Source organism: Mauremys reevesii, linkage group 20 (genome assembly GCF_016161935.1).
Source record: "Mauremys reevesii isolate NIE-2019 linkage group 20, ASM1616193v1, whole genome shotgun sequence".
Lineage (NCBI taxonomy): Eukaryota > Metazoa > Chordata > Testudines > Geoemydidae > Mauremys > Mauremys reevesii.
In genome coordinates this window covers 24,491,512-24,507,896 of record NC_052642.1, presented here as the reverse complement: position 1 = coordinate 24,507,896, position 16,385 = coordinate 24,491,512, and the positions used below count along the sequence as shown (strand labels likewise).

The 16,385-nt window shown below is 48.1% G+C and overlaps 1 protein-coding gene across 5 annotated transcripts in view; it reads right to left on the bottom strand.

Annotated features, from left to right (window-relative positions):
• PITPNA (phosphatidylinositol transfer protein alpha) overlaps positions 1–7,665 on the bottom strand; it is a 41,692-nt gene extending 34,027 nt beyond the window's left edge. For 2 of the 5 annotated variants that reach the window (XR_005590048.1, XM_039507453.1), the window contains exons 1-2: positions 7,334–7,665; positions 325–355 (exon numbers count right to left, since the gene is read on the bottom strand). Coding sequence is in view for 3 of the 5 variants with exons in the window: in XM_039507453.1 (XP_039363387.1) it covers positions 325–355; positions 7,334–7,641 (339 nt within the window). In the remaining 2 variants the exon portion in view is untranslated. Of the gene's footprint in view, positions 1–324; positions 356–6,880; positions 6,946–7,333 lie in introns of those variants that run through there. The other 3 variants (XM_039507455.1, XM_039507456.1, XM_039507454.1) reach the window with 3 other exon arrangements.
• Between the last annotated feature and the right edge of the window lie 8,720 nt (positions 7,666–16,385).

Sequence of the window (16,385 nt, the reverse complement as noted above, 5' to 3'; positions counted from 1 at the left end):
TAATTCATGGATCTGAAAGCACTTTATAGGAGGAGGGACAATATCATTAGCTTTATTTTAGATAAGATGGGAAAACCCAGGTACAGATAAGTTCAATTATTTGCCTAAAAATCACAGACTGAGTCAGCAGAAGAGCTTGGTACACAAACCTGACTCCCAGTCCTCAGTCTTAATCATTGGATCATACTGTTTCAAGATAATCCTGAAGGTGGATGCATTTCTTTCTTGCATTTCCTGACTTTTGTTGGCTGGTCAATCATAAGCTTAAACACTGTTTTGTTTAAACAAAAGGCCTGAAAAGGAAGCGGCAGGAAAAGGACTTACCTCCTCCACAGACACAGGCAGAATGACACGACTGCAAGAGAACACAAAACAGGAAATGAACTGCAGCCCTTGTAACCTGCACCACTTAGAACACACAAACATTTCACACTGCAGACATAGCAACACTTGTTCCTGGCTGCCTCCAGAACTCTGCTAGCTTGGGTTTATCTGTGTGATATACCAGTTTCCTTCTAACCTAACACAGTGTCTTTCCCAGAGCTTGCTGCCTTCCATTGGTTAGGTAACTCAAAAAATGGCCTTATACCAAACCCATAAATGTAAGTGAAATAGCCTAATAGCGATCTTTGTATAAGCATAAGGGCTATCTTCTCAGAGTACTTCATCCACCACTGAATTCCAACAGCTGGTTAACAGTGTACAGTAAGACTAGACAGTAGTTTGCCAAGAAGCAAATAAAGGTCCTAGGTATAGCAGGCTATACTGGGGAGAGGTATTTAGAGAGACAGTGTAATTATCTCCATAGACTCCAGCCCCTAATCCTTGCAAGACATTTCACAGGCTTTCTAATAAAGCAGCAAGGACCCTGGTTTTGTCTCATCCAGTAGACAGCTACTCCAGTACAGCACACCATGTGCCACTGCTAGAGCACTGTTTCTGTGGTGAAGGAAGAGTGACCATTATGATCACAAACACCACTTCCTGTTGTACCCTCTGGTTTCCTTGGAGGTCTCCTATGGAAAAACTGATCAGGCTCAACTCTAATTGGGTTGTAAGATCTGATAAATGTGGTAATAAAAGCGTAGTAAGTGAACAAGCCTCACAGAGAGCTGGCTTCCCAATTCCTCCCCCATAGTCCCTCTCTTAATAGGTGATGAGCAAGTATCACAATAACTAATAAATAAAATAATCAGAATAAGCTCTTATATAGCACTTTTCATCAGTAGATCTCAAAAAGCTTTACAAAAGAGGTCAACCAATATCTTCATCCTCATTTTACAGATGGGGAAACTGAGGCAAGGTAAGATTAAAGAGACTTGCCCAAGGTCACCCAGCAGTCTGGTAGCACAGTTAAGACTAGAACCCAGGTCTTTTGCGTCCCAGTCCAGTGCTCTATCCCCTAGACTTCACAGCCTCCTTATTAGTTCTTCTGTTCCCTCTATACCAGGGGTCGGCAACCTATGGCACGCATGCCACAGACGGCACGTGAGCCAATTTTTAATGGCACGCGGCTGCCTGCTTGGACTTGGCGTGCCATTAAAAATCCTGCCCGGCGCGGCAAGCCACGGGGTCCGCGGTCCCAGGCTGGAGCACCGGGCTGAGTGCAGCAAGCCACCGGCCCCTCTCCAGCCTTCTCCCCTCCCCTGGAGCCCTGCCGCCGTGCACACAGAGCTCTGGGGGCCGGGGCTGCGCGCTCCCGCAAGGCAGCGTTAGCTCCGCGGGGAGAGAAAGACGCTCTCCGCTCACCTGGAGCCCTGCCGCTGCGTGCGCAGCGCTCTGAGAGGCAGGGCTGTGTGCTCCCGTGGGGTAGTGTATCTGGCTCTGCTTGGAGCCTCAAGGTAAGGGGTCTGGGTCTAGGGGGGGTGGATAAGGGGTGGGGCAGTCGAGACAGGGAGCAGGGTGGATTGGATAGGGGTTGGGATCCTGGGGTGTGGCTAGGGGCGGGGGTCTCTGGAGAGGGGAAGTCAGGGGGCAAGGACCTGGGGGGGGTTGGATGAGTAGGAGGTTCGGGGTGGGGGGCTGTCAGGAGGCAGGGGTGTGAAGAGGGGTTGTGGCAGGCAGGGAGCAGGGGAGGGTTGTATGGGTCAGGAGTTCTGGGGTCCTATCAGGGGGCGGGGAGTGGTTGGATGGGGCATGGGAGTCCCAGGAGTCTGCCTGGGGTTGGGGGTGTGGATAAGGGTTGGAGGCTTAGACAGGGGATGGGGTCCTGGGGGGCAGTTAGGGGCAGGGGTCCCAGGAGGGGGTAGTCAGGGGACAAGGAGCGAGGGGGTTGGAGGTTCTCCAGCCCTCTGCCCTGAGTCCCGCATCCCCACCCCCACCCCAGGCCCCTGCCCTTGGCCCTGTACCTCCTTCATACACACCTAGACCTCTGCTTGACTCTTTCATCTCCCCCCACAACCCCAGCCCTGACTCTGGCACCCCTACACATACCCAGCCCCCCCTCTGCCCTGACACCTGCACACCCCACCTCCCCAGCCCCCCACACCCGATGCACACCCCACATCCCCACCCTCACCCTGAGCACCAAATGGGAGCTCCTGCACCCACCCCCCACATTCCAGCCTGCACTCCTCGCATCATATGGAAGCTGCCCAGGTAAGTGTCCCACACCCAAACCTCCTGCCCCAACTCTGAGCCCCCTCCCTCATTCTAGCTCCTGGCCAGACCCTTCACCCCCAGAGCTGTGCTCAGTGCACTCCCACCCTCAGCTCAGTGCATAGAGAGGAAGAGAATGGGCCAGAACCAAGGAGAAGGTAGGTACCCACTGTATGTGGGCAGGGCTGGGACCCCAGACTGGCAGCGGGGTGAGCGGGTCTGGCAGCCAGGATCCTGGCTGGCAGGAGCTGGCGGATGGAATCCCTGAGCGGCAGTGGGCTGAGCCACTCAGCCCACTGCCAGTCTGGGGTCCCAGCAGCCGGCCCCGCACAGCCCGCTGCCGGTCTGGGGTTCTGGCTGCTGGACCCTTGCCAGCCGGGGTCCCAGCTGCAGGCCCCGCTCAGCCCACTGCTGGTCTAGGTGAACAGAACCCCAGACCAACAGTGGGCTGAGCGGGCTGGCAGCGTAAGATCAACATTTTAATTTAATTTTAAATGAAGCTTCTTAAACATTTTGAAAACCTTGTTTATTTTACAATACAACAATACTTTAGTTATATAATATACAGACTTATAGAAAGAGACCTTCTAAAAAATATTAAAATGTATTACCAGCACGCGAAACCTTAAATTAGAGTGAATAAATGAAGACTCGGCACACCACTTGTGAAAGGTTGCCGAATAAAAGAGGAATATCTACACTTACAAGATTAAAAAGAGAAGGCTTGTAAACCTTCATACTTCTCTTACAAGGTCAAAACAAACTAAGCTAAAATCCTTAGATTGATCAATCATAACAGTCAAAGAGCATACATTCCCCGCCTCTCAAAAAGGAATCAGGAATGAAGAAACCCACCACACCATGATTGAATAGCAAGGTTCAGCCTCAGTGAAACCAACAGAAAGGAGCACACTATGGCAGGTAAAAGTAGAGAGGAAATTTGAAGCGGTAAGAGGACATTTGAAGAGCTAATAGTCAAAGACATAAGAAAGACCAACAAGAAATTATTTTATAGCTCTAGCAGAAAGCTTGTGAGAGTCTGTGAATCTGCTGTTTTGTCAGGGAGAGAAGGGAACAATTAAGGAGAAGAGGACATTGTAGAGAAGTAAAGTGATTTCTTGGCATTACTCCTCACTACAAAGGATGCTGAGGAGCTATCTGTTCCAACCTACTCTTTTCAGGTAATAGAGAAGTGCTGTCAAAGACTGAGGTATCCAAAAAAAAAAGTACTGAGACAAACTGATCAATTAAAGCGCAAGGCCCTAGACCCAGATGGTACATACCCAAGAGGTCAGGAAAATGTTAAGAATTAAATGACTGAATATTTTTATTAGCAGTGCAATCTCTTTAAAATCAGTTATTACATCAGAGGAGTGGAGGGAAGTAAATGTTGTACTTATCTTTAAAATACCTACTGGGGTAATGGTGGGACGATCAGACAGATGAGCTTCACTTTAGTACAAGGTAAATTGACTGAAATAACTAAGCAGAACTATGAAACATATAGAAGCACATAAATAGGGATAAGCCTGTGCAGCTTATGTAAGAGAAAAACTTGTCTTTCAAACCAAATAAAATTCTGTGAGCATGTCAACAAAATAGTGTTTAAAGAAAAACTGATTATCTGGCCTTCCAAAAAAATCTTGGATAAAGCCGCTCATGACATCTATTAAGGAAATTAGCATGAGGTAAAGTACTATGATAAACTAGAAACTGGCTAAGCGATAAAAAAACAAAGTAGAGTAAATGGTCAGTTTTAAACATAGCAAAGAGCTGACACCAGAGTATCCCAACATTCCTTAACAAGACAAGTGTTGCACATATTTGTTATCCAGATATGGCGGGGGAAGTGGTGAGCAGGCAAAAATTTGCAGTGACACAAATTAAGCTTAGTCAAAACTAAAAATGACTGCAAGGACCATCAGAAGAACTTAAAGATAATTGAATAAGCAGGACAGTGACAGATTGAATTTAGTGTTGAAAATGCAAAGTAATGTATATTGAAAGAAATAATTTGAACAATTCAGTCACATTACTAGCTTCTAAGGTAGTTGTAACTACTCAAGGAAGAGATGTGAGCATTACAGTGGATTGTCAACATGTAGCAGCAGTCAAAAGAGTACTCAACATTTTAGGATGTATAAGGAATGGGACTGAAAAATGCTAGGATGTATAAGGAATGGGATGGAAAAATGCTACGTTTGGTCCCAGTCACCCTATCTCAAAAAGGATGTCACAGAAAACAGGTGGTACCGATGGGCAGCAAAAGCTAGAGGGGCCAGGGAAAGTTCCACATGATGAGAGATTGAAAAGATTGCTTGTTTGGTTTATAGAGCAAACAAATAAGAACAGGTATGATTGGGGTATACAAAACAATTAATGGACTGAAGAAGGTAAACTGGGTGCTCCATTTCCCCTCTCTAATGATACAAAAAGAAGGGCCATTGAATTAAACTGAAAGGCAGGATTTAAAAAAAAGACAGGAAAGTATAAGTAGTCTGCTGAATTCATTGCCACAAGACAGAAGCCAAGACCTTAGCTGGATTCTAAAATAGATTAGTTATTTATATGGATAATGGCCCAGATCCTCAAAGATATTTAAGCACCTAACTCCCACTGACTTCTGAGGATCTGGGCTAATGAGGAATATCTACACTTACAAGATTAAAAAGAGAAGGCTTGTAAACCTTCATACTTCAGGTATAAGCCAACCTTTGATAGTGGGTAAAAAAGAAACTGTCCCTATAAGCAGTTTATTTTTTTGAGTCCAGTATATGGATTCTTTTTCTTACACTTCCACTGAAGCATCTGGTTGCAACCACTATCAGAGACAGGATAGAGGACAAGATGGTACACTGGCCTGACCATAAGTCTTCCTTTGTGTCTTGGACAGAACAGAGATCACTAATAGCATTTTAATAGAGCTATCCAAATAGCAATGACAGTCATCTGTACCGTGGGAAATCACAACTCAGTTCAGGAACACTCAACCATCTCTAATTAAGAAAAGCTAAAGATGGTGCAGAGAGGTTACCAGTTCTTAAAGGGGAAACTTGCATCATAAGGAGAAACATACTAGAAACAATTAGCTTGACATATTCAATACCAAAAAGGGAAAAAACAATTCAAAGTTTCCAGAGTTAATCCAAAAAGTATTGGAAAGGTAGAAGCTCTCCTAATGACAGAGAAATGGTCAAATTAGAGTCACTGTAGGGAGAGGAGTCCTTGTGGCACCTTGGAGACTAAGGCCTGGTCTACAATGGAGGCAGGGGGGTGTCGATGTAAGATACGCAATGGGAATACTGTAGCTGAAGTCAACATATCTTATTCCAACTTACCTCCTGTCCTCATGGTGTAGGATCGACGGCCGCGGCTCCCCCATCGACTCCAGTACCGCCGCTCACTCTGGTGGAGGTCTGGAGTCGATGGGGAGCACATTCAAGGATCAATACATCGTGTCTAGATGAGACACGATATATCGATCCTTGATAAATCGATCACTACCCGCCGATCCAGCAGGTAGTCTGGACGTACCCTAAGATGCCACAAGGACTCTGTTGTTTTTGCTGATACAGACTAACATGCAGTGGTGAGCTGGAGCAGGTTCCCACAGGTTCCCAAGAACCTGTTGCTAAAATTAGACCTCCATGGAGAACCGGTTGTTAAAGGGCCAAGGGGTGGGCAAAGAACTCCAATCTGCGGGCTGGACCATCCTGTTGCTCCCAGGATTCCCAGCTGGGGAGGCTGAGGCTCCCCCAGCTGCAGCGGGGCCAGCCGCCGGCACCAACTGGGCAGCTCACCTGAGATCCTGAGTCGTCCTGCTGCTTTGAGCTGCCGGCAAGGTAAGGGGGGAGGGGGCTGCAAGCTCTAGGGCTGCCGGGGGGGGGGGCAATGGGGCAATTTGCCCCAGGCCCTGCAGGGGCCCCCGGCCCCATGGGTATGTCTCCCCCCACTCCAGCCCCTCCCCCACTCCCCCCCCCTTAAATCAGAACTTTTTATAGGGAACCGGTTGTTAAGATTTTGGCAGCTCATCACTGCTAACATGGCTACCACTCTGAAACCTGTAGGGAGAGGGGCTCTCTCAACAGGCCAATGCTGGATCCCTCATTCTGCTGCTTATATTACAGCTGCAGGACCTGTCTATTGTCTTCAACAGTCTCATGAATTTAAGCTACCCTCAGCTCTACAGCATATATCTCAAAGGGACGTATAGTGTTATAGACTCAACTATCCACACAGCAAGAACACAAGATCTGTACTGATTTAGTGACCTTCCCCTTACCCCGCTCCCCAAGAGGGGCAGCAGCATGCCGTTCTAGTGAGCTGCTGTCCCCAGATCCACACTCGCACACGCGGACACGGGTGAAGGGGCAGCGTCACGCGGGTGTATTACATCACTGGGGCTCCCTGAAGCTTCCGTGCCAGTGTCATGAGCGCAGCAAAGCGCTGAGCAGCGTCCACAGGCATTTCCCCCTCAGAGCCCCCTCTCGGCTCCAGCCACAGGGCCCGCGCCCCTGAAGCCACCATTCGCTACGAGGCGAGCGGGCGAGGAAAGGCCACGTAACGGGAGAGAAACGGAGCCTCCCCCGGGTTGCCGGAGCGATCCGCGACTCAGCGAGCGCCGGCAGACAGACCCGGCACTGCCCCCGGCTGCGGCAGGGACCCCGACGCGCCAACCCGGGGTCGCCGAGCACAGCGCCCCTCACCCTGCCCCGGCCTCACCGCTAACCGGCACCTGGACTCGCGGACATGGGGGAAGGGACCTGACCGCGGCCCCGGGCTCCCTACAGCCCGCGCTGGGGACGCGTGTGCAGCGCAGCGCAGCGCCCGCCCGGCTCCGCGGCCCGCACTCACTACTCCTTGATTAGCACCATGGCGGCCCCGCCGCCGCCGCCGCAGCGTCTCCCGCCCGCTCCGGCTCGCGCTGAAGGTGACAGGCGCCTCCCGGCAACTCCACTGCGAACCGCACCGCGCGGGGGGAGCGGAGCGTTTCTGCGGCAACCACTGCGTCACGGCGGCACGCAAACGTGATGTCTTCGTCATCGCGTAGGGGCGCGATCCGCCGCATTGCCCCGCCCACTCACAGCCCACCTTAAAGGGGTAGTCGTGGGCGGGGGTCCAACGCGCATGTGCGCGGGGCGGTGCCTGGGTAGGCGGGAAGGAAGGAAGGCGGGTAACCGTCTCGCGCTTGGGCGCGGGAGTCGAAGCTCGAGCGCTAGCTGTACCCAGGGTGTCGCTTTGCCCTGATAGGCCCCTAGCCTGGCCGGGCGTGAGGAGAGCCGGCCTCACCCCTCATGGCTGCGTCGCTCAGCCCAGAAGGACGCGCGGAGGCTACGGACAGAGATGGGAGCCGGAGTCCGAGGTCAGGATCAACTCTAGGTTAACCAGGGACCGGTTGCTCCCCTCAGGGCCGGTCTGGCCCCGCCCAGCTTCCGTGGGGCGAGGTGGCTGTGCTGGGACATGTGCCAGGCCACTCCCATGTAGCCTGGGTAGCCCAGTTTTCTGCTCCTCCGAGGGGGCAGCCCTATTGACAAGTATGGACCTTCCCTCTCCTGCCTCCCCTCCCAGCTCAGCTGGCGCACAGGCTGGCTCCTGGCTCCCTGGTCATTAAGTAAACAGCAATTAGGATAACTTTGGAAAGAGTAACTTGCTTCTGAATTTAATATTTTAGTATCATGTTAGCTGCAGTATCAGTAACCCCAAGCATTCAACCAAAAAAAAGCCCAAGAAATCATCACACTTGGGTCGGGGGAGCCAAACTCGGGGTATTATTTGCTTGCTGGGTTTTGAGCGTTTAGGTTACACTTGGGGTCATGCTTTTCCAGCATGTCTCCACAACCAAGAGGGCTAGAAACTTCTTTTATTTAAATGAATGCTGAGATTCTCACATTCCCAATAGCTGGTGTGTTAAGAAAAACAGCAAATATCAGTAGAGTTGTCAGCACTGTAGTAGTCACTGTGAAAACTCCATGTTAAGCAACCACGTACCAACTGCCAGATCCACAAAGGGAGTTAGGTGCCTAACTGCCATTTTAAGCACCTGAGGCCAAAAGTTTACTTCTCCAAACTGTCCACTCATCTTGCCCAGCTCTATAGGTGCCTGAATTCTCCAGCTGCCTAAGTTTTCACCAGTAAAGTCTCCTCAGTGCCTAGGGTCCAATATGGTAGGTGAGGTCAGAGCATGGCTAACTTGCACAAAACACAGAGGAAGTGCTGGTAGTGCTCTCTTTATACCCAGTAGCCTAGTGCAGTGTTTTTCAAAGTAAGGCATTGGGTCGCTCTGGTCAACACTGCTGACCAGGACGCTAAAAAGTTCCGTCAGCAGTGCTATCCATCTAAGGCAGGCTAGTGCCTACCTGTTTCCACACTGTGCTGCTCCCTGGAAGCAGCCAGCACCAGGTCCAGCTTCTAGGCAGGGGGCCATGGGGCTCTGTGTGCTGCCCAAGCACCGGCTCCGCACTCCCATTGGCTGGAAACCGGCCAATGGGAACTGGAGGGGGCGGTGCCTGCAGGCAAGAGTCATGTGTCTCTGCCTAGGAGCCAGACCTGGTGCTAGCCACTTCCGGGGTGCAGCACGGTCTGCGGTGCTAGGATAGGCAGGAAGCCTGCCTCTGAACCCCAGCTGTGCCGCTGACCAGATTCACCAGAGGTAAGTCCATGCTCCACCCCATGCTCCAATCCCCTGTCCCACCCCAGAGCCTGCATCCCTAGTCCAGAGCCCTGACCTCCTGCATCTCCACCCCAGTCCTGAGCCCCCCAAAACCCAGAATCCCTTCTTGCACACCAAACCCCTCATCTCTGGCCCCACCCTAGAGCCTGCACCCGAGCCCTGACCCCTTCCTGCACTCCAACCCCCTGCCCCAGCCCAGAGCCCCCTCCCACATCCTGAACCCCTCATTCCTGGCCCCAGCCTGCAGCCCTGACCCCCTCCCACATCCCAAACCCCTCATCCCCAGCTCCGTTGGGTTGCGGGCATCAACAATTTTCTTCAACTGAGTCCCCAGAAAAAAAGTTTGAAAACCACTGGCCTAGTGGTTAGTATTCATGTAAGAGATCCAGGTTCAGATCTCTACTGTGCCTGATTTGGCACAGAGACTGGAATCTGGGTCTTCTACCTAAATGTACTAACCACTAGGCGGTAGAGTCATTCTTACTCACTCTGGCCCCATGACTATCTAAATGTTTATACAAAATGAAACCACTTCAACAGGAACGAGTCTCACTATACAATACCCTATGTGCCCATACTTAAGACACTCATGGGAGTTGTGAAACCTGGGTTCAAGTCCTGTTCCAAATCATAAATGGTAAGGATTTGAACCTGGGTCTTCCACCTTTAGGAGTGCTTTATTGAATGCAAGGGGGTGAGCACCACTGCCTTGTCTCTCTCGCACACTTTAATTTTTGTTTGTTTTTTTGTTTGCAAGAAGGGGGTAACTTGGCTTAGGCGTGGAACGCCACAAGAGGATTCACAGCTATGAATCCTGAGCAGAGATGGATACCCCCCTCTGTCCGAGAGTTAGGCATTTAAGTCTTTTTGAAGCATTTCCTACTGATTATCTTAAATAGCTGCCTGCTCAGCTTGCTGGCTTTTGTGAATCCCAGTCTTAGGTGTCTAACTTCCCCTCTGCATTACATGGGGAGCCTGGGTACCTAACTCAGGGCTGTGAGTTCCATTGGGCAGCAGGGCACCTAAATCCAAGTATTGCAATGCTAAGCCTAAATCCGCTTTGTGAATCTAGCCCGCACATGCACAGTTCTTTGAGCGCAGCCTTCTCTCCCGGCATGTCCACAAGAATCCTTTTATCAGGAATACTTTCTGTGTTTGTGAAAATCTTCAATTTAATGGAAGTAATGCAGTAGAGTGTCTTTGCAACACTGTTTAGAGTACAAAGTATCCTGAGCATTATTCATAATGCGGGAGCTAACTATGGCAACTTGGCATAAAAATCCAGAGTATAAATCCATAGTAATGTATATACAAATAGAACTTTCTGGTTTGTCAGTACCCATTTTCTTCCTCACAATAAGATAAATCCTCGTGGGAAGACAAGAACTGCCATATTTGATCAGACCAATAGTTCATCTGTTAGGGTATCCTGTCTTCAGCAGCAGCCAGTACTAGCTATTTCAGAGGAAGGGGTGGAAAAAAAAAAAACTTCTCAGAATAATTTCCCCCCACACACCTTGTCTCCTGATATCTGAAACATGAGGTCAAATATAGTTTCCAAAATTTGTTAGCATTAAGTATTATAACTCTGATGGTGTTTGTTATCCATATAACTTCTAAGAGGAAGAATTAAATCAGAAAAATATGAAAGATAATTGGGAATCATTTAAGAACGCCTTACTAGATGCCTAAGAAGGCCATACTGTTTAAAAAAACTGAATTGAATTGGGGATTTGAAAGTGGATTACATATAACAAATGGAAAAAAGGAGAAGCTGATAGAAATGAATATAAATCAGATGTTAGGAATTGTAGAAAATTGATAAAGGAAGCAAAAGGATGCAAGAAAAAATCTATGACCAGTAGTTAAAGACAATAAGGAGGGTTGTTTTAAATATATTGGAAACAAAAAGAATCCTGATAATGTTATTGGTCCATTACTAGCTGGGAATATAGAATTATCAATAATAATGCAGAAAAGGCAGAAGTTTTCAATAAATATTTGTTCTCTATTTGAAGAAAAAACATGATAGTCTCATCCTATGGTGATAACACACTTTCCCTTTCACTAGTACCTCTGAAGGATATTAAACAGCAACTGCTGAAGTCAGACATTTTTTAAATAGCTAGTACATGTAAGTTGCATTCAGGAGTTTTAAAAGAGCTGCCTGGCCCAGTCTAAAAAAACCCTATATTTTGTAACCAGTTTAGGAGACATCTTTCTCAGCATAACAAATACTGTTTGAGATGTTTCCATGCTGTCAAGCTGCCTACAGTGAATCAAGAGCATGATTTCTAATCTCAGGGCAGATTGTTAAGAATCAGGACACAAATCCAAATGTGATGTGAGTTCTATATTTAGAGTTCACTCCACAATGATCAGGTGTAAACTCAGGCACTATAAGAGCCTTAATGTGAAGTTGCTGACAGTCCCCTGGAGTACTCCAATCTGTCTTGCCTCCCAGGCGAGTCTACCTTTGTGATAGATGGTCCCTCACCAAGAATCACAATAATAATTTGGTTATGCCCAGTAAGGCTTTTGATACTGTCATGCATGACCATCTCATAAACAAACCAGGGAAATATAACCTAGATGGAGCTACTATAAGGTGGGTGCATAACTGGTTGGAAAAATCATGGAGAGTAGTTATCAGTGGTTCACAGTCATGCTGGAATGGCATAACGAGTGGGGTCCTGCAAGGATCAGGTCTGGGTCTCGTTCTGTTCAATATCTTCATCAATGATTTAGATAATGGCATAGAGCGTACACTTATAAAGCTTGTGGATGATACCAAGATGGGATGGGATGCAAGTGCTTTGGAGGATAGGATTAAAATTCAAAATGATCTGGACAAACTGGAGAAATGGTCTGAAGTAAATAGGATGAAATTCAATAAGGACAAATGCAAAGTACTCCACTTAGGAAGGAACAATCAGTTGCACCCATACAAAATGGAAAATGCCTGGGAAGGAGTACTGCAGAAAGGGATCTGGGGGTCATAGTGGATCACAAGCTAAATACAGTAACTCACTTTAAAGTCATCCCAGTTAATGTTGTTAAGTTGCTGATCAATTGGAGAACATGCTCATTTAAAGTTGCACAATGCTCCCTTATACCATTGTTTGGCAGCCGCCTGCTTTGTCCAGTGCTTGCAGAAAGAGTAGCCCATTGGAGCTAGCTGGTGGGAGCTTGGAACCAGGGTGGACTGGCAGCCCCCTATATCAGCTCCCCGCTCCCCAAAGTTCCCTATGTGGTAGCCGCCCAGCAGGCTGTCAGTTGCTGCAGTTCAGCTATCCCTCCCCACCACTGCAATGTGCTGCTCCTGGGAGCCTCCTGCTTGCTGCATGGGGGGGTTGGGGGGAAAGAGGGGTGCTAATGTCAGGGTGTCTCCCTCCCCCCTGCTCCTGCCCCCCCATTACCCCTCTCCATAGAGTGGGGTGGGGGGGGGAGGAGAGACAACAGGGCTTGGGACAGCAGGAGCTTGCTGGCAGCAGCTGCTTTCTCAACTTGCTGATCTACTTAAAAAGGCAATGTACTTGGGGGGGGGGGGCTGTGTACTTAAAGGGGCTATTCACATCTCTCTCACACACAGGATGTGTATGTCTGCCTCCTACCATTCTGTTTCCACTCCCTCCATTTGTGCTGCCTTGTAGAATGTGAGGCTACATTAACAACCTGTTAAGCCTTGAGGGCTCAGCCAAATGCTAGTTCATCATTTAGCATGGGAAATATCCCACCCTCAGACTTCACCACCTCAACCAAGCTTCACAATCATCATTGCTGTGTACAGTATTAATTTTTTTGTTTAAAACTTAGTGTGATATATATGGAGTCTTTTGTCTGGTGAAAAAAATGTCCCTGGAACCAAACCCCCCTCCCCATTTACATTAATTCTTATGGGGAAATTGGATTTGCTTAATAGTTTTGTTTAAAGTCACATTTTTCAGGAACATAACTACAACATTAAGCAAGGAGTTACTGTATAAGTCAACAGTATAACACTGTTGGGGGAAAAAAAGCAAATATCTTTCTGGGATGTATTAGCAGAAGTATTGTAAACAAGACACAAGAAGTAATTCTTCAACTCTAATCCATGCTAATTAGGCCTCAATTGGAGCATTGTGTCCAGGTCTGGGAACCACATTTCAGGAAAGATGTGGACAAATTGTAGAAAGGCCAGAGAAGAGCAACAAAAATGATTAAAGGTCTAGAAAACATGACCTATGAGGGAAGATTGGGAAAAAAAAAAAGGGGGGGGGTGTTTAATCTGGAGAATTCAAAGCAGAGGGGACATAACAGTTTTAAAGTACATAAAAGTTTGTTACAAGGAGGGGGGAGAAAAAGTCTTCCTCTTAAACTCCGAGGATAGGACAAGAAGCAATGGGCTTAAATTGCAGCAAGGGCAGTTTATGTTGGCCATTAGAAAAAACTTCCTGTCAGCATAGTTAAGCACTAGAATAAATTGCCTAGGGAGGTTGTGGAATCTCCCTCATTGGAGATGTTTAGGAACAGGTTGGAAAAACACCTGTCAGGGATGATCTAGATAATACTTAATCCTGCCTTGAGTGCAGGGGACTGGACTAATGACCTCTCAAGGTCCCTTCCAGTTTTATGATTAGAACCAGTGTCTTTCAGGGTGAAAGAGTTTGGCCTGAAAAAGGGAGTCCTAGCCCCTGTCACTCCTCAAGTGGCCAGAGGGATCATTGTTGAGGCAGCAAAGCCCTCTCACAGGGGCTAACCTTTTATGGAAGTTAGGGGTGTAGTAGAAGGACTTATTACTTCAGACATCTAGGCTGGAGGGAAGCAAAAACCTCATCTTAGAGTCTTATAGGCAGGGGTGGTGTTTTAAGGTTAGCAAATTGGGCCTTAAGGACAATTTACCAAATTGATTAATCTTGGAGTATGTCTACACTAAAAATTAGGTCAATTTTATAGAAGTCAATTTTTAGAAATCGATTTTATACAGTCGATTGCGTATGTCCACACTAAGTGCATTAAATCGGTGGAGTGTGTCCTCACTACTGGGGCTAGCATCCGCCACCCATTGGAATTCCGGGTTAAGCTCCCAATGCCTGATGGGGCAAAAACATTTTCACAGGTGGTTTTGGGTACATGTTATCAATCGCCCCTCCCTCTGTGAAAGCAACGGCAGACAATCGTTTCACCCCAGCCACCAGAGCGATTAGAAGAGCACAGCAAGGCGCGCTGCACATCAGAGAGGCTTTGAAAACCAGTTTCATAACTGGCCAGGCTTTGGTGTGACAGTTGTGTTTCTCCTTGATGCAAACCCGCCCCCTTTGTTGATTTTAATTCCCTGTAAGCCAACCAACCTCCCCCCTTCAAAATAAAGTAACTAGTGTTTTGAAACCATGCATTCTTTCTTTATTTAAAAAAAAAACAGACAAGGTAGGTGGGGTTGGGGAGGAGGGAAGGACAAGGCCACACTGATTTTTAGTGTGGCTGCAATAAGCAAACTGTTTGAATGACAGCCTTCTGTTGCTTGGGCCATCCTCTGCAGTGTAATGGCTGGGTGCCCAGAGCCTCCCCCCAGTGTTCTTGGGCATCTGGGTGAGGAGGCTATAGAACATGAGAGGGAGAGGAGGTGGTTATATAGTGGATGCAGCGGGGGTCTGTGCTCTTGCTGGCTTTCCTGCAGTTCCAAGAGATGCTTGATCATGTCCGTTTGCTTCCCCATTAGCCTCAGCATTGCATCCTGCCTCTGCAGTTTTTGTGCTCACATAATTCTTTCCTAGCCTCTGCCACTGAATGCCTCCATGCATTAAACTGTGCCCTATCAGTGCAGGAGGACTGCATGAGCTCAGACATCATGTCATCGCGAGTTCGTTTTTTTTTGCCTTCTAATCTGCGATAACTTCAGGGATGGTGATGACAGGGGGCACGTAGAAACATTCTACGCTCTATGATTCTGGGGGGACTGTATGGTCACCTGCGCTGCTGAGTTCGCCATGCCGACCAAACATGAAATGAAATTCAAAAGTTCTTGGGGCTTTTCCTGTGTACTTGGCTAATGCATCGGAGTTCAAAGTGCTGTCCAGAGCAGTCACACCTGAGCACTCCGAGATAGCTCTCGGAGGCTAATACCATCGATATGCATCCATACTATCCCGAATTCAACCCAGCAAAGTCAATTTTAGCGCTACTTCTCTCAACAGGGAGGAGTACAGAAGTCGATTTTAAGAGCCCTTTAGGTTGACTGAATGGGGTTGGTTGTGTGGATGCGTTCATTTTTTAAATCGAGCTAACGTGGCTAAATTCAACTTAACCCTGTAGTGTAGGCCAGGCCTCTGGACCTTTCAAAGGGCCTGCAACAGCAGTGATACCTTCAAACTATGAAGCAAAACTTCAACAACTACAGGGAAGATCATTGCATTCCTCTCATCCAGTCACCAGACAGCTGCTACATTAAAATGAACTAGTAAATATCTAAAGTCTAGTTTGGGGGGGGGGGGGGGGAGTATATGGTAACAGGCCACACCTTTCTTCCAAACGAAATCATGCTTTCCTCTCCCTTCAGATGAAATAGGGTCATCTTATTTCAGCCTGGTGGGGAAATCTATTACCTACCATAGTCTTAGTTGGAAGTTACCTAGAAGAAACTCAACATAAAACCAGCCTCCTGCGTGCTCAAAACTTGTATGTACTAACCCCGGCCTTTTGTGAAGCCCACGCTCGTAAGCTGGAAAATATGCTCCCCTGGCTGACACCCTGAGAGCGAAGAGCTATGAGGTGCAGATGGATGCCCTGCTTATCGGAGCCCTGGGCGCCTGGGATCCCTGCAACGAGCATGTGCTTTGGGATCAGTCGCCACTACGCACGGCTCATTTGGCGCCTCATGGTCTCAGACACCATCCAATGGTCCAGGGACATCTACACCGAACACATCACTGGCCACTGACAGTACCAGGAGGCATGAGCCAGAACGACATCGTCCATCACCTACGAGAAAGGGACCAAGAGACTTTTTTCCGTTGGACCATATGAACTAGAACCATGTTCAGAACCACTGAACATTAAATCTCACCAAATGAGGGTCAATCCATCCTCACTATCGTATCCACTCATACTCCACACATGAACATAGCCATTATATGATCAT